Consider the following 23,038-nt stretch of genomic DNA (forward strand, 5'->3'; position numbering starts at 1 on the left):
TAATGCAATAAATTTTTTAAATTGCATGTATCTATATCACTCAAAATAAGATATAGGACATTTCTGTGACTCCAGAAAGTTCTCTGGTGCCCCTTTCTGGTCAATTTTTACCATATCCCCCTAGAAGCAACCACTTCCTGATATCTGTCATCATTGATTAGTTTGGTTTTGAACTTCATATAAATGGAATCAGATAGTAGCTATTCTTTTGTGTGTTGGTGGAAAATCAAATAACAGTCAAGCTAAGAAGAAAGAAAAGAGAATTTTATTTGAGTCAAACTGAGGATTATAACCCAGGGAACAGATTTGCAGAAGCTCTGAGAACTGCTCCATTGGTCAGGAGTTAGAGATGCAATTTTTTGCATTTCTGAGACAAAGAATTTCTGTGTTATATTGACAGGTTAGCATTCTACATAAAGTTGATCAAAGATGTTTTGGTCAATACAGCTCCCTGTATGGGATGAAAAAGAAATTAAAATAACCTTAAAACTACAACGTTGGTGTCTGAATAAAGCAGCCATTTTTCTTAAAGGTTGATTACATCCTCCTGTTTGAGGAGGTCTGGTTAATGTACAATACAGATGCACATTGCACATTGGGAAAGGCCTACCACAAAGCGGGCATACTATTTTTTTCCTTTCTTAGTTTGATTTCCCGGTCATAGAAAAGTTTATGATTTTCCCTCATCATTTGCCTTGCTGCTCTCACTCAGTACAACGATTAGAGATTAGTTATGTTATTGTGTGTGTTAATAGTTTCTTCCCTTTACTTGCTGAGTAGAATTCTATTATGCGACTGTTCTACAAATTGCTTATTCATTCTCCTATTTACAAACAGCTGGACTGTGTCCCATATGGGCTACCTAGATTCAGCTGCTATGAGCAATTTTGTGCAGGTCTTTTTGTGGGCATATGTTTCCATCTTTCTTGGGTAAATACCTAGGAGTGTAATTGTTCTGCCACAGGGCATAATTCTGCATAACATTATTTTTCAAAGAAGTTATTTAAAGTGACTCTCTAATTATACACTCTTACAAGAATGTATGAGAGTTTCAGTTGCTCCACATTTTCGCTAACATTTGAAACTGTCTTTCTAATTGTAACAGTTCTAGTAGATGCAATTTAAGAATGTGTGTGTTTTTTTTAACATCTTTATTGGAGTATAATTGCTTTACAATGGTGTGTTAGTTTCTGCTTTACAACAAAATGAATCAGTTATATATATACATACGTTCCCATATATCTTCCCTCTTGTGTCTCCCTCCCTCCCACCCTCCCTATCCCACCCCTCCAGGCAGTCACAAAGCACCGAGCTGATCTCCTGTGCTATGCGGCTGCTTCCCACTAGCTATCTACCTTAAGTTTGTTAGTGTATATATGTCCATGCCTCTCTCTCGCTTTGTCACAGCTTACCCTACCCCCTCCCCATATCCTCAAGTCCATTCTCTAGTAGATCTGTGTCTTTATTCCTGTCTTACCCCTAGCTTCTTCATGACATTTTTTTTTTCTTAAATTCCATATATATGTGTTAGCATACGGTATTTGTCTCTCTCTTTCTGACTTACTTCACTCTGTATGACAGACTCTACGTGTATCCACCTCATTACAAATAGCTCAGTTTCGTTTCTTTTTATGGCTGAGTAATATTCCATTGTATATATGTGCCACATCTTCTTTATCCATTCTCCGATGATGGACACTTAGGTTGTTTCCATCTCCGGGCTATTTTAAATAGAGCTGCAATGAACATTTTGGTACATGACTCTTTTTGAATTATGGTTTTCTCAGGGTATATGCCCAGTAGTGGGATTACTGGGTCGTATGGTAGTTCTATTTGTAGTTTTGTAAGGAACCTCCATACTGTTCTCCATAGTGGCTGTATCAATTTACATTCTCACCAACAGTGCAAGAGGGTTCCCTTTTCTCCACACCCTCTCCAGCATTTATTGTTTGTAGAGTTTTTGATGATGGCCGTTGTGACCAGTGTGAGATGATATCTCAGTGTAGCTTTGATTTGCATTTCTCTAATGATAAACGATGTTGAGCATTCTTTCATGTGTCTGCTGGCAATCTGTATATCTTCTTTGGAGAAATGTCTATTTAGGTCTTCTGCCCATTTTTGGAGTGGGTTGTTTGTTTTTATAATGTTGAGCTGCATGAGCTGCTTGTAAATTTTGGAGATTGATCCTTTGTTAGTTGCTTCATTTGCAAATATTTTCTCCCATTCTGAGTGAACCCTATATTTCTAATAATTTGTCTATCAATGCAAATTAATGGTTAGATTTTAATGAGAATGTTTCAGGTATTTACACATTAAGGATAATGCTTGTTAAGGATGTGTATATTTGTGTTCTGTACTTTTTTCCTGATTTTGTTTACATAGGCACTCTTTCTATAATGGTAGATTTTTATTTGCGTCCCTTATTTTATTATAACGTGATATGCTTGTACTTTTCTCTCTTTTCTCTTATGTTTATGTTTTTACACTTTTAATGGTCTACAAATTGCATTTTGGTTTCAGTCATCATTTCTATTGGGTGTTATGTTTTCTTTTGTAATTGTTTCAGCTTATATCATTGTTTTCCTTTCCCTAATTTTTCTTTTGGGTTAAGCCACCCAATTTCTTGAGTTGAGTGCTTAACTCCTTTCTTTTCAAGCTTGCTTAATGTCTTTACTGTTCAATTGGATATTCCTCTTTTTCTGTCTTATGATTTGTCCTAATTCTTTATTTTTAAATTTCAGCTTTATTGCTGTATAATTGACTTTTAAAATTGTAAAATATTCAGTCAACTTTATGGTGATTTGCTATACATTGTGAAAGGATTCCCCCCATCTAGTTAATTAACACATTTCCTTCATATATTTACTTTTTTTGGTAAGAACATTTAAATCCTACTCTTCTGGAAAATTTCAACTATACATCACGTTGTTATCAACTATAATCACCATGGTTAACATTAGCTCCTGAGACTTTTTTCACTGTGTACCCTTTTACCCTCCCTTCCCTGCCCTCCCCCGCAACCACTTTTCTACTCTGGTTCTGTAAGTTTTACTCTTTTTTTTTTTTTAAGATTCCACATATAAGTGATACCACGCCATATTTGTCTTTCTCTGTCTTATTTTACTGGACATAATATCCTCCAAGACCATCCATATTGTTGCAAATGACAAAATTTCATTCTTTTTATGGCTGAGTAGTATTCCATTGTATCTATGTACCACATCTTCTGTATCCATTCAACCATCACTGGACATGTTGGTTGTTTCCATAGCTTATCCATTGTGAATGTGGGAGGGCAGATATCTCCTTGATATTGTTTTTATTTCCTTTAGCTATATACCCAGAAGTGAGACTGCAGCATCATATGGTGGTTCTAGTTACAATTTTTGAGGAACCTCCATACTGTTTTCCATAGTATGCACCATAGCTGCACCAGTTTACATGCCTACCAAAAGAGTGTACTTTTTGCCCTTAAATTCAAACTTTGAAATTAAGATTGCTATACAATTTTCTTTTACTTGATGTTAAATCAGTTTGTTTTGTCATCCACTTATTTTCAATAATTTGTACTTTCTTTAGGTTTGGCTTGGAAACTTCCATGAAGAGACTTGCTGCTACAGTGAGGTGAGAAGCCACCCATGCACTCAAGTGTGGGAATCTAGAGAGGTCTCAGGCACTTATACCCCCAACAGAGGAAACTCACAGAGCTGCAGACTGAGGCAGGACTTGGCTTAGAGAGCCGTCTCCTCTGGGAAATACTGGATTTCCTTTGGCTCCAAAATGCTGACAAGAGTGGAATCCTTCTGGTGGATGGACAAGCCTGGAGAAGATACCACCTCGTTTGTTTAAAAGTTCAAGTCTGAGTTCCAGCCCTAACATAGAGCTTGTTGCTTTTGTGTGGATAGAGAGGAAGCTCATTTGTATCTGGGGCTAGAGAAGGGAGAGGCAGCATCTTGTAGCTCATGTTAAATATTTGAGTTTTTTCAGCTTGAAATGAGAAGGCATTGGAAGTTGAAAACAGCATTTGACATGATATAATTTGCATATTTAACTAATCACCTTAAGTGTTCTGTGGACCCCTTGGGGGCAGGAGAAGTAGATAGAACATCTAAGTAATACAGGTGAGAATCGATGGTTACTGACTTAGGCCATAGTGTTGAGAATGCACAGAAGTGGCCAAACTCAGAATAAATTTTGGAAATTGAAAATGATAGTTTAGATGCAGAAGGAAACATTTTGGAGAATCAAACCACATCTCTCTTCCCTCCAGCTGTCCCCTACAGAATTTCAGTAAGATTCTGAAATTTGAAGCACCATGTAAAACTACAGGCCAGGAGCAATGAAAAAGTAAGGCTTCTTTGAAGTTCTCATTGAAGAGTAGCAAAAGCCCATGTGTCCTCCCTATCACCATGCAGCTAGGCAACTCTGTGGTAGTATATTCTGTGGAAAACTGAAGCTGAGAGACTGAACTCCGGATCCTCAGTGGAGGATGGCAGTGACATGCTTGGCTGAAAAGATGATTAAGCCCTGTATTGAGATGGTGGAACCACATGATGGAAGCAGACTGGAATTACTGAGAAGGCAGCAGCCCTGGAGAGCAACTGGACCATAGTAGATCTCATATGAGCAAGGAGTAAACTTTCATGTGATAAATAACTGAGATCTTGGGGGCTTTTGGTCCTTTAATTTAGGTCAGTTGTGGATATGGCAGTGCAGAGAAATATGGGAACTCTGAGAAGCCTCTATGAAGACAGTAGCCTGGCTCATATTGCTATTTTAAATTTTAGAACCTGAAATTTTCCTTGTTACATTTCAGGGATATCACAATCTCTTCCCGGCAGATACACGCTCCAAATAGCCTAGGATAACAAAATGGGGGGTTTTGAAGCAAAAGAAACAAAAATAAATTTCAGAAAATATTTTTTCCACTACACTCCCTATGTTTTCACTTCACTTTTGTACTTGAAAGAACATTTCCTTTGCCCAATAAAGAGAAGCAATGTTAAAAATACAGTTTAGTTTTACCAGTACACTGGTTCCTAAATTAGTCTCCTTGACCTAAGTAGGCATTTCTCAAAAGAAGATATACAAATGGCCAACAGGCACATGAAAAGATGCTCCACATCGCTAATTATCAGAGAAATGCAAATCAAAACCACAGAGGGGTATCACCTCACACCTGTCAGAATGGCCATCATCAAAATGTCTACAAATAATAAATGCTGGAGAGGGTGTGGATGAAGGGGAGCCCTCTTACACTTTCGGTGGGACTGCAGATTGGTTCAGCCACTATGGAAAACTGTATGGAGGTTGCTTAAGAAACTACAAATAGAGCTACCATATGATCCAACAATCCCATTCCTAGGCGTATATCTGGAAAAGACGAAACCTCTAATTCGGAAAGATACATGCACACCAGTGTTCATAGCAGCCTTATTTACAATAGTCAAGACATGGAAACAAACCAAGTGCCCCTCAACCGATGATTGGTTTAAGAAGAAGTGGTACATACATACCATGGAATATTACTCAGCCAGAGAAAGATGAAATATTGCCACTTGCAGCAGCATAGATGGACCTAGAGAATATCATACAAAGTGAAGTAAGACAGAAAAAGACAAATATATCACTTACATGTGTAATCTCAAAAACAATACAAGTGACTCTATATACAAAACAGAAACAGACACACAGACATAGAAAACAAACTTGTGGTTAGCTAAGGGGAAAGGGAGCAGGGGAGGGATAAATGAGGGCTATGGTATTAACAGATACACACTACTGTACAGAAAACACATAAGCAACAAGGATTTGCAAAACAAAACAAAAACAACAAAACAAAACACACAAGGATTTGCTATATAGCACAGGGAACTGTATTCATTATCTTGTAATAACCTATTATGAAAAATAATCTGAAAAAATATGTATATAACAATCACTTTTCTGTACACCGGCGACTAACACAATATTGCAAATCAAGTATACTTCCGTTAAAAAAAAAATTAGTCTTCTTGAAAGGATCAGGAGCTGGGGGTGGTAATGAAGGGGGTTCATCAAGCAATTCTATTGAAAATTCTATTTTATTTCAATTCAACCGGCACACTCAGTTTGGATACCCACAATCTGGACCACTCTTCTCAGGAAAAGATGCCCAAATCCAGCTGTTCTTCCATGTCCAGTAAGTTTTTGCTATACTTAATCTTGGAAAAGCAAGGGACATTGACAATGACAATTACATAGAGGCAAGGATAGAGCCACCTTTGTTCTCACTGCCACGATCTCTCCTAGGCCTCTCTCCACTTCTGAAAAATAACAATCACGAGTCCAGTGTATATTCATCAAGTTTGTAGACAAAAGGCTGTGAAACCGAAAGTAGTATGTCGTGTTGGTTTAACAACTTACCCCCACCATCACCTTTTAGAAGAGTCAGTATTACATCACAGGTGCTCAATAAGTGCAGCTATAGATATGTGCTTGGCGGGTGAAGGAGAGAGAATATGACCCAGAACTTGATACAGTATTATTCCTCTTCAAAATAAAGTCCTCTCAATATGCTGAAATGGAGTCCTCTCTGGACGCCTCCTGCCCGCCCCTTGCACTGACACCTGCCATGATGCCTTCTCTCTCTTACACACACACACACACACACACACACACACACACACACGATAGGCCAGTAGTACATTGGGAAAGACCTGGGAATTCTACTCAGGATATCTGGCGTGCTGGTTTCAGTAATGTGGGGGTAATTACTTGGCCTCTCTGATCCTCCAGTTAAGAGGCAGCATATTGTTACCAGATTTTTTTCAGAGATTTCAGGAATTTTTAATACAACATGAAAATTCTGATTTTTGTGCATCATTTTCCATAGTGTTTATTTTAATAATGTCACTAATGGCTTCTAAAAGGCTTTACAGTGCTGGGCATAAATTAAACCCCCCCCCCTTTTTTTTTTACCATTTCCTAATCTGCTGAATTCCAGTTATATTTATTATTTATTTTATTTTAGTGAAGTGTAGATGATTTACAATGTTATGTTAGTTTCAGGTGTATAGCGAAGTGATTCAGTTGTAAATACATATATATCATTTTTTTTCAGATTCTTTTCCCTTATAGATTATTACAAAATACTGAGTATAGTTCCCTGTGCTATACAGTAGGTCCTTGTTGGTTATCTATTTTATATATAGTAGTGTGTATATGTTAATCCCAAACTCCTAATTTATCCCTCCTCCCCCTTTCCCTTTTGCTAACCATAAGTTTGTTTTCTAGGTCTGTGGATCTATTTCTGTTTTGTATATAAGTTCATTTGTATCATTTTTTTCAAGATTCCATGTATAAGTAATATCATATGGTATTTGTCTTTCTCTTTCTGACTTACTTCACTTAGTATGATAATCTCTCAGTCATTCCATGCTGCTGCAAATGACATTATTTCATATTTTTATGGCTGAGTAATATGCCATTGTGCATAATATATACCACATGTTCTTTATCCATTCAACTGTCAGTGGACATTTAGGTTGCTTCCATGTCTTGGTTAATGTAAATAGTGCTGCAATGAATGTTGGGGTGCATGTATCTTATTGAATTATGGTTTTCTTGGTGCAGCCACTATGGAGAACAGTATGGAGGTTCCTTAAAAAACTAAAAATACAGCTACCATATGATCCTGCAGTCCCACCCCTGGGCATATATCCAGAAAATCCTGATTTTAAAATGATATTTATTTAAATAATTTAAATAATAAGTAAACAAATAAATAACAATACTGTGTGACCCAACACCCTGCAGTTCAAAGAAAACATGCCTTTAGGTTAGCGTTTCCCCGTGGACCACCCTTTCCAACTCTGAAAACAGCCCGACCCCCTTATCTCTGGTTGACAGAACAGGAGTAAACCTAGTGTTTATGGCCTATGGAGTGAGTCATTGTTTTTAACACCCCCTTTCTCTGTATGACAAAATTATTTTGTCATAATCAGGAAACAAAATGAATAAGAATACTGACTGGAAAGGAAATGCAGAAAGTGAAATTTTCAGTTACTGAACATCGTAATGAATGTTAAAGTTTTTTTTTTCAGCCTGAACTTCATTGTAATTGATCTTTGCACATTTGGGTTAAAATTTGTCAGTATATCTTGACTCATAGTTAATTGAAGAACAATTTTTTTTGGATTTGCATTTTATTTGTTTATTAAAAATTTTAAAATTTGAAATATAGTTGATTTACACTGTGCAAATCTCTGCTGTACAGCAAAGTGACTCAGTTATACACTTATGGACATTCTTTTTTAATATTCTTTTCATTATGGTTTAATCACAGGATATCAAATATAGTTCCCTGTGCTATACAGTAGGACCTTGTCATTCATCCATTCTGTATATAATAGCTTGCATCTGCTAACCCAAAACTCCCAGTCCTTTCTTCCCCTACTCCCTTCCCCTTTGACAACCACAAGTCTGTTCTCTATGTCTGTGAGTCTGTTTCTGTTTTGTACATACGTTCATTTGTGCCATATTTTAAATTACACATATAAGTTATATCATATGGTATTTATCTTTTTCTGACTTACTTCACTTAGTATGATAATCTCTAGTTGCATCCATTTTGCTGCAAATGGCATTATTTCATAAAGAACACGTCTTATTAATTTAATTTTAAAGTTTTCTTTCACATGGAGCAACCAACATACAAATAGGAAAAATCTTAAACTTAGGGATAATTTTGTCAGAGTCATAAAAAATCCCATTTCACATTAATTTCCAGAAATCACAGTGCTGTCCATGTCTGTTTCTTTGGGATTGAATTTATCATCTTTCATATGTCTCTACAGTTGAAAATTTTAAAATACCAAAAAACTCCACATGGTCACAGGGAATGACAGAAATGATGGAATTCAAATTCTGTTTTCTTATTTTTATAATCCCATATTTTGATTATCTCAAATCTACTGTTTAAATACAGGAATCAGTAATGCTATAGAAATTGGCAAAGCGAATTTTACCATAGTGAGCATGAACTGTTATGGACTTACTTTTAAGGGTATGTGTGTAGCTGAGTCCTCATTAGTCCACAGTTAACTTCAGCGAAAAGTTCTCTAAATTAAATTCTATGTGGGACACAATATCTATTAAAGATAAGTAATAAAAATATGCTAACTTGAAGTCTACATATACATTATTAAAATTCAACAGTAATTTCAATATTTATTTAGAATAGAGACTAAGACAAGATTTTTGGAGGGGGATTGTTTCATCAATGCTATTTATTAGAATTTCTGGCACATGGAGACTGAGATTTAGTCATTCTGGAAAGATGAAGCAAGCCATCCAAGAACTCAGAGTTCATTAGCAGAAGACCAGGACTGGAACTCAGATATCTTGTTTCCTAGCACTGGGTAATAAGATGGGTAACACTGCAACATGAAACAATTCCTCAGGACTGTAAAAGGGAAATAAAAATAATTATTAATTATTTTAATATTATACCAACCATTAATTTATTGCTTATTGTGAACTAGGCATTGTGATATGTGTTTTATATAGACTGTCTCATTTAATTCTCACAACAACAATTCTGTAATTATTATTCCCATTATGCAGATGAGAAAACTGAGGCTTGTGAGATGTGTGTCATCAGAAAGGTAAAGGTGGGAGAGAGCACATTGATCAACAGGGCTGTCTAGAGCTGTGAGCTCCTGCTGCAGCCACTGCCACTTTCCCTCCCACCTCCACCCACATAGCAATTCATCTTTTCACTTTTGGGTTCTGGGAATTTAGGTGGGGTCTGAGTTCTAGACTCTAACAACCTGTGGATTTGCAGGTGTAATATCTAATCTTCATTGCTTGGTGAACGAGAGAGGGTGGGACAGATATCACCCAGGGCCCTTCCGCAGTGAAGCATGAACCCCTTATAATGATAGTACGTTGACAACAGTAGCTCCAATGGGATCCAGACAGCCTGTGGGCTGCTCTTTCATGCTCCCAAATCCTGTTTGTGTCTGGACCTTTAACAGTTTGTCTGGGAGAGTTTGAAACTGCCTTGTCTCGGGTTACCAATTAGAAAAATACAACCCCTGTGTACTGATACTTACTTCTCATTTTTCACTTTGTATTCTCCTCACTCAGGCTATGAGACTTGGGCTGGAAATCCTGCCCTTCCTTCATAAGATTCCTGAAGCTAAAACATTCCAGCATTTTGTGATTTAAAAAAAAAAAAAAGGTGTTCTCCCTATCCTGGAGAGGCAGAGCAGTAAACAAATAGATTTCTCCAAAGAATAATTAATAATTCAAATACTTTTATCAATTAATAGGCTACCAGTATACTTAATAACAGAGGCTGAAATATTTAATGTTGTATTTGTTTTTCATGTTCCTCTCTGCTGCCTTAGAAAGCTGTCTTCATATTTTATTTTCTCATTGCCCCTTATGTCCCCTCATTTGATGTAGTTTTTGGAGGATTTGAGGCAAGAGGCAAACACTAAGAGGTAGATTGCCACTTGGATGTTTGACTTAGTATCTTCTGTATTTTGGGGAAACACAAATTGCTAGGGACTTGGAATCTGAAGGACAAGATTTTAACCATTCTTCTGGCACTAATTTGTGTTAAATTAGGCAAAAATCTTAACCTCTGTGGGCCTCAGTTACACTGCTTGTTAGGTGAGAGTAATAACCTCAACTCCCAGGACCATTCTGAGAATTACACTCTTGGCATAGAGTAGGGGAACAAAAAAGCTTCTTTCACAGGGACCACAGGAAATAGGACCTAAATATCTGATGTGTAAATATTATGCACCTTGAAGTTAGAACTGTGTTTCAGATCTCTGGAATATTCTTTTGTATACGACAAGAGTTTGTTCTTCAGTTTGACTCGCCATGTGTTTGCTGCCTATTTGTGTTGGCTGCATAATCTAGAGGTGCCTTATTTTCCTGGTGGGAATAGTGGAGAGGAGAATTTTGTGCATCCTTTGATGTGGCCAATCCTTAACTTGAGCTTTTGTCTGATGCCAGAGACATGATTCGTCTCTGAGACCATGTCCTCGAGAAGTACTTTTACCCATGAAAGAGCAGAAAAAAGCCCCGGCTCTGATGTTTGACCAGGTAAGGGAGAGACTAGCTTGAGAACTGCTCTCCTTCCACCTACAGACTCCCGGAAGAGGAAAGCACAGGTGCTTTCACCATGAAACTAATAAAACCTGAGTCAGAAGCTTTGAAGTTGTTTAAAACGTTCAGAGATCTGGGCTGCTGCCGAAGTTGGAAGCCTAGAGTGCATAGTTTTCTTTTAAGGATACCACTTATGATATTTTGATTCTGAAAATTCAAGATTATGAAATGGGAACTGGAGGCAAAGGAAACTACCAGTAAATCGATCTGTGTAATAAAGTAATAGGAATTTCCTATTTTTCCTGGTGGTCCCCAGGAAGTGTTCAAAGGCCTCTGAACTTGGGGAAGCATAAGGGAAAATACAGGCAAGAGGAGAGGGAAGAGTACCACAGATGTTGAGGACAAGGGTCTGAGAAGAGAAACAGCCAGGAAAGGACATCGGGCTGATATGGTCAGGAAATGTTACAAGAGAGCCTTAATAGTCAGTTGTAAGTTGTTTCCTCTTCTGTGCTCTAATCTTCTCCTTAAACCTGCTACTCACATCAGCTCTGTGATTGTGATGACCTGGGGCATGGGGAAGAGGGGCTGTGTCCATGCTGAAGGGGACAGCAGGCCCAGGGAGGGTGACAAGGCACAGATGACCATAATGATGATCTGAGGAGGAGCTTGGAGAAAAGATGATGGAACAAATAAGAGATGAGAGAGAATGCAAGCATCCCCCCAGCATGGAAACTCTCAGAGGATCTGACTGGTGATAACTTAAACTCAGTGCAGAAAGGGGGCTCTCATTTTTGTATTTAGATAGTGAAAATTGTGACCTCAGAGGTGGAAATTTGGACCGAAAATGCAATACTCTGAGCTGGCTCAGACACATGTCCACCCAGAGAGTAAGGCCAGGCCAACTTGGATCTCAAAGAGGGGAAGATACCGATGATCTGTGCACAGACACACTCCACTTGTGGGTTGTGGGAAGGTGGTCAGACAGCCAGAGGCTCAGAGCACACTTCCCAGGCTTTACCGGGCTCAGCTCATCAAAGAGACTGCCAGAATTTTAAGAGGAATTCCCATCAGAGTGGGAGGATAGACCAGCACCAGGGGAATGAGAAAGAGAGGAAGAAAATTCCACTTAGAAACAACAAACAGAACCAAAGAACAAAGGGTGGAATTCCAGGAAGATACAACAGAAATTTTCTCCCCAAGGTGAAATGTGTGTGAAAATCACTTTTTCATTCAGAATCGTGGTGTCTGTAGTATTCTGGGGAAAGCTCCAGAAAGTCAGACAACTCACTTCTCAGGAAGTCATATATGCATGAGGCTGCAAGTGCAGAGCACAGAGCAAGCCCAGTCACATAGCTCTTTTTTTTTTTTTTGGCTGTGTTGGGTCTTCGTTGTGGTGCGCGGGCTTCTCATTGCGGTGGCTTCTCTTGTTGCAGAGTACAGGCTCCAGGCACATGGACTTCAGTAGTTGCAGCACATGGGCTCAGTAGTTGTGGCTCGCAGGCTCCAGATTGCAGGCTCAGCAGTTGTGGCACATGGGCTCGGCGGCATGTGGGATCTCCCCAGACGAGGGATCGAACCCGTGTCCCCTGCATCGGCAGGTGGATTCTTAACCACTGCGCCACCAGGGAAGGCCCAGTCACAGAGCTCTTGACCTCACTTGTGTGTTTTCCACCTCCCAGCCTTGCCTAAGCCATCCTTCCCCTCTTTCCAAATCTCTGAATCATCTTCCCATGCTAACTGTATCTGGAAGGCTTGTGTCTGCTCCCATCAGCCCTCAGGCATATCCCCATGCAGAGCTGACCGTTGACTGATGTGCAGAACTAAATGCAGCTCTTCCTTTACTGCATTGAGGGGTATTTTTCATATGTGTTTGCTCTGGATGCACTGAAGTCTTTCTCAGGGAAGGCTTAGTGGCTTACAGCATTGGACATGGGCTCCAATCCTGGCTCTGCCTCTTTTTAGCTATATGACTGGGGCAAGTTCACCTAACCTAGAAATAGAGAAACAGTAATACCCACCTCACTGAGTTGTTGTGAAGATCAAATAAAACTACACATGAAAAGCACTTACACGGTGTCTGGCACATACTAAATGCTCAATAAAAAAGATTATTCGGGCTTCCCTGGTGGCGCAGTGGTTGACAGTCCGCCTGCCGATGCAGGGGACACGGTTTCGTGCCCCGGTCCGGGAAGATCCCACATACTGCGGAGCGGCTGGGCCCGTGAGCCATGGCCGCTGAGGCTGTGCGTCCGGAGGCTGTGCTCCGCAACGGGAGAGGCCACAACAGTGAGAGGCCTGTGCACCGCAAAAAAAAAAAAAAAAGATTATTCACTGGAACTCACACACTGCTGGCTGGAGTGTACATTAGGACAACCCCTCTTGAAGATAATTTTTTGGTATATATTATATATTAAAGCTGAACATATACATAGATTATGAACCAACAATTCTACTCAAAGGTATATAGTCTTTTGTTAGTTTAAAAGATCACCGTCTTGGGAAATATGTTCTGAGTTCTAAAGAGCCAGCTAACAAAGTTTTGAAATACAACCTAAGTATAACTTGAGGACTGTTTTATATTTTATTAATAATGCTGTGGTTTGGTACTCTTTGGTACTTAAATTCCTGAGCCTTACTGGCTTGAAGTTTTTGGCATTCTGTGGTTAGGTTAGTCACATGGTCATGTTTTGGAATTTGGGGCTCTGTTATTAGAAGAATAGTTACATCTTGGGTTGACTTGAAATTGACTTGGAATTGGCTGACTTCCTCAAATAGACAAGAGTAAGTCCCATGATGCTAGGCCACTAGCAGAGTTTCTCGGTGTGACAAATGTCACATTGAAATGCTTGACAGTTTTCACCGTTGAGGACATTATTACTTGTGTAAAAACTAAACTCTCATCAAACGCTCACTTGGTGAAATTATACTCAATGTTCTCTTATTCTCTCCTCAGTAGAATTTTCACACTTGGTTGTAATGTTTTATGAATAAAGCCTTATTGAAATATATTTTGGTGTAATTATGAAATTGTTGGCTCATTCTACTTCTCTTCCTACCACTTTCCCTCTTCCGTTGTATCTCCTCTGTAATGTTTTTAGATATCTCATAAATATAAACATATATTATGACATACTTTACAGATGACTTTTAGTTTGAAAACTTGCTGAATGACATTGTTGATATGATAAAAAGTTTGAATTTAAGGCACATCATTTTGAATGGCTCCATTCTATGGACCAGGGCTACCCAAAATGTACTCCACAGGGCAATGCCGGTCTGGGATCTGCTTGCTACCAGTCTAATGACATGCATACAGAACTTGAGGGTAAGCATTTATAAGCTTATATAAGCAATTTCTCAGAGTAATTTTACATCTGTTGAGTATGTCTGTAATAATATCTTCCAAAGAGAAGCAAGTGGTTTGTCTCATGCTGTTGCTTCTCTTCCTCTTTTTCTTCCTCCCCACCCTCCTTCTCCTCCTCCTCTTTCCCATCATCCTCTTTCTCCTCCTCCTTCTCTTCCCCCTCCTCCTTCTTTCTTTTCTTCTTCTTGTCCTCCTTGTCTTTCTCCTCCTCTAGATATAAAAGTCCATGATATTTACATAAGATACATAAACAATTGTTCCTCTCAGTCAATGCAGTGGCAACTTAGTTTAAACCATTGTTGGAGGAGATCATGAGAGGACATGACTGCTGGTTGACCCATGAACTGGACCTGGGCAATCAGAGGCTCCTCACTCCTCCCCTATCCCTGGAATGTATGTTCTGCCCACTGCTCCCAATGCTGGAGCCATTTTCAAGGATGCAGCCTTGAGAGAGCCTGTGTTGTTGAGATCACGTGGACTGGATATGTGAGTTTGACTGAACCCAGTTAAGACCTCTGTATAAACAAGGTTCTGGGGGCAGGTGCAGAGATCTACTCACCTTGTGGTCGCCCAAGACAAGCCTCATATGTAAGTTCCCTTGCTTATCAAATCTGCCACCTACCAGTCTGGAGTGATCTTCCTTTCTTCAGTCTCTCTTTGCTTTCTGTGTGTGGGAGCCAGTTTCAAATTTCACCCAGGGAACTCCTGAGGTTGTGAACCTGTAACAGGGAAGAACCAAATCTGACTACATGTTGGATCTGTTTCTTTTACTTTAACCTTTGCTTTCCACTGCTTTTGTTCACTAAAAGGATACTGTCTATACATAATGGCCTGCCTCAGGGGAACCCTGCCCCTCTGCCTGAATGTTAAACCAACGTGCCTTTGTTCAGGGAAGCATCCTGACCCTGTCCACCTGTGGATGTCTGCAAGAAAGAAGAAATTAACACATCCCCTCCCCGAGGCTGGCCATTCTAGGGGACATTTGCAAATCTTATGCCTTTTTTACTTTCCTTCCTCATCTCCTCCCCGTCTCTGTTCTATAAAAGAAATTGACATCAAATCCCGACAAGATGGTTTTTTGGAGACACCTAGTCTGCCATTTTCTTGGTCTGCGGGCTTTCCAAATAAAGCTGTATTCCTTGCCTCAACACCTCATCTCCCGATTTACTGGCCTGTCGTGCAGCAGGCAGAACGAGCTTGGACTCAGTAACAAACCAACAACCATTAGTTAAAATACCCCGTTTCCTCTGTAGCTCCATTTAAAAAAATTCCGTTTTGCAACCTGCATTCTTCGTTGAATAAAGTCCAGTTCTTCAGCTTGATCTCCTGTATCTTTCATAACATAGCCCAATATAAGTTATATAATTTCTCCTTATTGTCTATTTAAACCATTTCCGTTCCCAGAATGTGTTCTCTGCTTAGGTATTTATTAATTTATTCACTCATGTAATGAATATTTATTTAGCATCTACTAGTTGCTGGGCAATGGGTTCCTGCCACTCAGTAGTTTAATAACTAGTACTTCAAATACGTACCTGTTTTTAGGGGACTAGCTCAAGTCTTGCCTTCTCCATGAGGTGCAATTAGAAAAAGTACTGCCTATCATGAGAAAAGTTGAGAATCAGAAGACTTGGCTGTAAATCCCAGCTGGTCAAGTTACTTTACTCCTTGAGTCTCATTTGCATATTCATCTGTGAAATGGGGATGATAGTGATCTTTTCTTCATGTAGATTTATCTTTAAAAAAAAAGATTATGTGGAATAATGATGTAAAAATGTCTGGCATAACACGAAGCCACTCAATGCTATTTTCCTCTATTCTCCTATGAAAAATTTTGCTTTTTATTAACTCTGCCACAAAAGGCTTTTTTTTTTTCTGTCCTCTACACCATACACATTCTAAATTAGTTCCTTTATCTGGTACTATCTTCCTATTCCAACTTCCCCTTTTGCTGGAATCCTCCCCCACCCTCCCTTGCTTTCTCATCTGCCCCAATTCTATATATTTTTTCAGGATGGGATTCAAAACCTCGCTTCTCTATAACTACTCACAGGTCCCTTGACTTTCTGGCATTTTCTTATAGAACTCCTTCAGCTCTTAGTCATGTTATCTTGGGTGTTGTTGGCCATCTTATTAACTCCATCTTGTCTGTCTAATGAAAATAAATATTCTTTGATGGCAAAGAGAATGTCTTATATGTTTATATTCTTCTACTCCCTGGAGTATAGAGCATACGATAGGTAGTTTAAAAATCCAGCAGAACCTTGACACTGGTGAAGGACATTGATTGGTAAGCCACGCTATAATGCAGATGCCCAGTGGCTAGCAGGATCTAGTGCTCAGGTGCTCCTCTCATGCACACCATCCTCACAATGCCACTGCACCCAGTTTTTCCTTTAGCAAAATAATGAAGCCATGAACTTGAACATTCTGTGCTTGCAAAAATCTGAAATTTCAAGGGTAAAAGCTTCAGATTCCAAGGGTATCTTATGCTTTTGATAAAGCTGGTTGTACCCAAAAATACTTAATGGGAAAATTCTTATTTGGCCAATTATACTGGCATTGTACTGCTTCAGCAAGACACATATCTCCAAATACCTGTCAAGTGTGGGTTGGAAGGCTGGTTTCTGGGTAAATATAGACAAGGGAATAACTGCTAGTTCCTGCCTGGAGGCTCTGGACCTGCCTGAATTTTCCCAGCTCTGAAGGAGCAGATGCCAAGCACTCCTTTAGGTGCTCAGTGAACTTCCAGAGGCCACATCAGCTGTCTTCAAAAGTCCCGCTCCAGGAAGTGTCCTTTCTCAAATATTCCATCTCTCAGTAGCTCTACCCAGTAACCAACTTTCTGAAGAATATTGTCTGGCAAGATGGAAGGATAAAGCAGGGTTTTGACCTAGAAAACTGTCTTTTATTTAATTTGAACTTTATTTATGTTGATTTTATTTGTAAAAATTACTTCAAAAGGAAAAAACAATTCAAATTTCCACCATAATATTAGGAACTAATATTAGAAATAACATTCAAATTATGGCTAACCCTAATGGAAAGCTTATAACGTACCTGTATAGATTTTCTTAGCCCAGATAGATATATGAAAGCAGACTGCAGGCTCAAAATCCAGCTGAAAAAAGAATTAATTAGAGATAGCCTCTTCCACCAGAGGGCAGACAGCAGAAGCAAGAAGAACTACAATCCAGCAGCCTGTGAAACAAAAACAACATTCACAGAAAGATAGACAAGATGAAAAGGCAGAAGGCTATGTACCACATGAAGGAACAAGATAAAACCCAAGAAAAACAACTAAATGAAGTGGAGATAGGCAACCTTCCAGAAAAAGAATTCAGAATAATGATAGTGAAGATGATCCAGGACCTTGGAAAAAGAATGGAGGCAAAGATCTAGAAGATGCAAGAAATGTTTAACAAAGACCTACAAGAATTAAAGAACAAACACAAACAAACAGAAATGAACAATACAATAACTTAAATGAAAAATACAGTAGAAGGAATCAATACCAGAATAACTGAGGCAGAAGAATGGATAAGTGACCTGGAAGACAGAATGGTGGAATGCACTGCCATGGAAGAGAATAAAGAAAAAAGAATGAAATGAAATGAGGACACCCTAAGAGACCTCTGGGACAACATTAAATGCAACAATATTCGCATTATAGAGGTCCCAGAAGGAGAAGAGAGAAAGAAAGGACTCGAGAAAATATTTGAAGAGATTATAGTTGAAAAATTCCCTAACATGGGAAAGGAAATAACCACCCAAGTCCAGGAAGTGCAGAGAGTCCCAGGCAGGATAAAGCCAAGGAGAAACAAACTGAGACATATAGTAATCAAACTGACAAAAATTAAAGACAAAGAAAAATTATTGAAAGCAACAAGGGAAAAATGATAAATAACATACCAGGGAACTCCCATAAGGTTAACAGCTGATTTCTCAGCAGAAACTCTACAAGCCAGAAGGGAGTGCCATGATATATTTAAACTGATGAAAGGGAAGAACCTAAAACCAAGATGACTCTACCCGGAAAAGATCTCATTCAGATTTGATAGAGAAAACAAAACCTTTATAGACAAGCAAAAGCTGAGTTCCGCACCACCAAACCAGCTTTACAACAAATGCTAAAGCATCTTCTCTAGGCAAGAAACACAAGAGAAGGAAAAGACCTACAATAAAGAAAGCAAAACAATTAAGAAAATGGGAATAGGAACATACATATCGATAATTACCTTAAATGGAAATGGACTAAATGCTCCCACCAAAAGACACAAATTGGCTGAATGGATACAAAAAAAAGACCCATATATATGCTGTCTACAAGAGACCCACTTCAGACCTAGAGACACATACAGACTGAAAGTAAGGGGATGGAAAAAGATATTCCATGCAAATGGAAACCAAAAGAAAGCTGGAGTAGCAATTCTCATATCAGACAAAATAGACTTGAAAATAAAGACTATTAGACGAGACAAAGAAGGACACTACATAATGATCAAGGGATCAATCCAAGAAGAAGTTATAACAATTGTAATTATTTATGCACCCAACATAGGAGCACCTCAATACATAAGGCAAATACTAACAGCCATAAAAGGGGAAATCGACAGTAACACATTCATAGTAGGGGACTTTAACACCCCACTTTCATCAATGGACAGATCATCCAAAATGAAAATAAATAAGGAAAGACAAGCTTTAAATTGTACATTAAACAAGATGGACTTAATTGATATTTATAAGACATTCCATCCAAAAACAACAGAATACACATTTTTCTCAAGTGCTCATGGAACATTCTCCAGGATCGATCATATCTTGGGTCACAAATCAAGCCTTGGTAAATTTAAGAAAACTGAAATTGTTTCAAGTATTTTTTCCGACCACAATGCCATGAGACTAGATATCAATAACAGGAAAAGATCTGTAAAAAATACAAACACATGGAGGCTAAACAATACACTACTTAATAATGAAGTTATCACTGAAGAAATCAAAAAGGAAATAAAAAAATACCTAGAAACAAATGACAATGGAGACACGATGACCCAAAACCTATGGGATGCAGCAAAAGCAGTTCTAAGAGGGAAGTTTATAGCAATACAATCCTACCTTAAGAAACAGGAAACATCTAGAATAAACAACCTAACCTTGCACCTAAAGCAATTAGAGAAAGAAGAACAAAAAAACCCCCAAAGTTAGCAGAAGGAAAGAAATCATGAAAATCAGATCAGAAATAAATGAAAAAGAAATGAAGGAAATGATAGCAAAGATCAATAAAACTAAAAGCTGGTTCTTTGAGAAGATTAATAAAATTGATAAACCATTAGCCAGACTCATCAAGAAAAAAAGGGAGAAGACTCAAATCAATAGAATTAGAAATGAAAAAGGAGAAGTAACAACTGACTGCAGAAATACAAACGATCATGAAAGATTACTACAAGCAAATCTGTGCCAATAAAATGGACAACCTGGAAGAAATGGACAAATTCTTAGAAACGCAAACCTGCCAAGACTGAATCAGGAAGAAATAGAAAATATGAACAGACCAATCACAAGCACTGAAATTGAAACTGTGATTAAAAGTCTTCCAACAAACAAAAGCCCAGGACCAGATGGCTCCACAGGCGAATTCTATCAAACATTTAGAGAAGAGCTAACACCTATCCTTCTCAAACTCTTACGGAATATAGCAGAGGGAGGAACACTCACAAACTCATTCTATGAGGCCACAATAACCTTGATAGCAAAACCAGACAAGGATGTCACAAAGAAAGAAAACTACAGGCCAATATCACTGATGAACATAGATGCAAAAATCCTCAACAAAATACTAGCAAACAGAATCCAAGAGCACATTAAAAGGATCATCCATCATGATCAAGTGGGGTTTATTCCAGGAATGCAAGGATTCTTCAATATATGCAAATCAATCAAAGTGATACACCATATTAAAAAATTGATGGAAAAAAACCATATGATGATCTCAATAGATGCAGAGAAAGCTTTTGACACAATTCAACACCGATTTATGATAAAAACCCTGCAGAAAGTAGGCATAGAGGGAACTTTCCTCAACATAATAAAGGCCATATATGACAAACCCACAGCCAACACCTTCCTGAATGGTGAAAAACTGAAAGCATTTCCACTAAGATCAGGAACAAGACAAGGTTGCCCACTCTCACCACTCTTATTCAACATTGTTTTGGAAGTTATAGCCACAGCAATCAGAGAAGAAAAGGAAATAAAAGGAATCCAAATCAGAAAAGAAGAAGTAAAGCTGTCACTGTTTGCAGATGATATGATACTATACATAGAGAATCCTAAAGATGCTACCAGTAAACTACTAGAGCTAATCAATGAATTTGGTAAAGTAGCAGGATACAAAATTAATGCACAGAAACCTCTTGCATTCCTATGCACTAATGATGAAAAATCTGAAAGTGAAATCAAGAAAACACTCCCATTTACCAGTACAACAAAAAGAATAAAATATCTAGGAATAAACCTACCTAAGGAGACAAAAGACCTGTATGCAGAAAATTATAAGACACTGATGAAAGAAATTAAAGATGATACAAATAGATGGAGATATATACCATATTCTTGGATTGGAAGAATCAACATTGTGAAAATGACTATATTACCCAAAGCAATCTACAGATTCAATGCAATCCCTATCAAATTGCCACTGGCATTTTTCACAAAACTAGAACAAAATATTTCACAATTTGTATGGAAACACAAAAGACCCCGAATAGCCAAAGCATTCTTGAGAATGAAAAACGGAGCTGGAGGAATCAGGCTTCCTGACTTCAGACTATACTACAAAGCTACAGTAATCAAGACAGTATGGTACTGGCACAAAAACAGAAAGATAGATCAATGGAATAGGATAGAAAGCCCAGAGATAAACCCACACACGTATGATCACCTTATCTTTGATAAAGGAGGCAGGAATATGCAGTGGAGAAATGACAGCCTCTTCAATAAATGGTGCTGGGAAAACTGGACAGGTACATATAAAATTATGAGATTAAATCACTCCGTAACACCATACACAAAAATAAGCTCAAAATGGATTAAAGACCTAAATGTAAGGCCAGAAACTATCAAACTCTTAGAGGAAAACATAGGCAGAACACTCTATGACATAAATCACAGCAAGATCCTTTTTGACCCACCTCCTAGAGACATGGAAATAAAAACAAAAATAAACAAATGGGACCTAATGAAGCTTCAAAGCTTTTGCACAGCAAAGGAAACCATAAACAAGACGAAAAGACAACCCTCAGAATGGGAGCAAATATTTGTAAATGAAGCAACTGACAAAGGATTAATCTCCAAAATTTATAAGCAGCTCATGCAGCTTAATAACAAAAAAACAAACAACCCAATCCAAAAATGGACAGAAAACTAAATAGACATTTCTCCAAAGTAGATATACAGACTGCCAACCAACACATTAAAGAATGCTCAACATCATTCATCATTAGAGAAATGCAAATCAAAACTACAATGAGATATCATCTCACACCAGTCAGAATGGCCATCATCAAAAAATCTAGAAACAATAAATGGTGGAGAGGATGTGGAGAAAAGGGAACACTCTTGCACTGCTGGTGGGAATGTGAATTGATACAGCCACTATGGAGAACAGTATGGAGGTTCCTTAAAAAACTACAAATAGAACTACCATATGACCCAGCAATCCCACTACTGGGCATATACCCTGAGAAAACCATAATTCAGAAAGAGTCATGTACCAAAATGTTCATTGCAGCTCTATTTACAATAGCCCAGACATGGAAAGAACTTAAGTGTCCATTATTGGCTGAATGGATAAAGAAGATGTGGCGCATATATACAATGGAATATTACTCAGCCATAAAAGGAAACAAAATTGAGCTATTTGTAATGAGGTGGATGGACCTAGAGTCTGTCATACAGAGTGAAGTAAGTCAGAAAGAGAAAGACAAATACCGTATGCTAACACATATATATGGAATTTAAGAAAAAAATGTTATGAAGAACTTAGGGGTAAGACAGGAATAAAAACGCAGATCTACTAGCGAATGAACTTGAGGATATGGGGAGGGGGAAGTGTAAGCTGTGACAAAGTGAGAGAGTGGCATGTGTATATATACACTCCCAAATGTAAAATAGATGGCTAGTGGGAAGCAGCCACATAGCACAGGGAGATCAGGTCGGTGCTTTGTGACCACCTAGAGGGGTGGGATAGGGAGGGTGGGAGGGAGGGAGACACAAGAGGGAAGAGATATGGGAACATATGTATATGTATAGCTTATTCACTTTGTTATAAGCAGAAACCAACACACCAGTGTAAAGCAATTATGCTCCAATAAAGATGTAAAAAAGTCACCTTAGGGGATAAAAAAAAAAAAAGACAAGAAAGGACACTACATAACGTTAAGGGAACATTCCTAGAAAGAGATATAACAATTATAAACATTTGTGTACCCAACATAGGAGCACCTCAGTACATAAGGCAACTGCTAACAGCTATAAAAGAGGAAATCGACAGTAACACAATAATAG

The 23,038-nt window shown here is 38.4% G+C and overlaps 1 protein-coding gene across 1 annotated transcript in view; it reads left to right on the forward strand.

The window, feature by feature from the left end:
* The window catches only part of LOC137231163 (glutamate carboxypeptidase 2-like), a 37,582-nt gene extending 24,149 nt beyond the window's left edge, over positions 1–13,433 (forward strand). Inside the window, exon 6 of the mRNA XM_067751694.1 lies at positions 3,580–13,433. Coding sequence (XP_067607795.1) covers positions 3,580–3,735 — 156 coding nt within the window. The 3' untranslated portion in view covers positions 3,736–13,433. The remainder of the gene's footprint in view (positions 1–3,579) is intronic.
* The last annotated feature ends 9,605 nt before the right edge of the window (positions 13,434–23,038 follow it).

The sequence above is a fragment of the Pseudorca crassidens genome, chromosome 9 (genome assembly GCF_039906515.1).
Source record: "Pseudorca crassidens isolate mPseCra1 chromosome 9, mPseCra1.hap1, whole genome shotgun sequence".
Lineage (NCBI taxonomy): Eukaryota > Metazoa > Chordata > Mammalia > Artiodactyla > Delphinidae > Pseudorca > Pseudorca crassidens.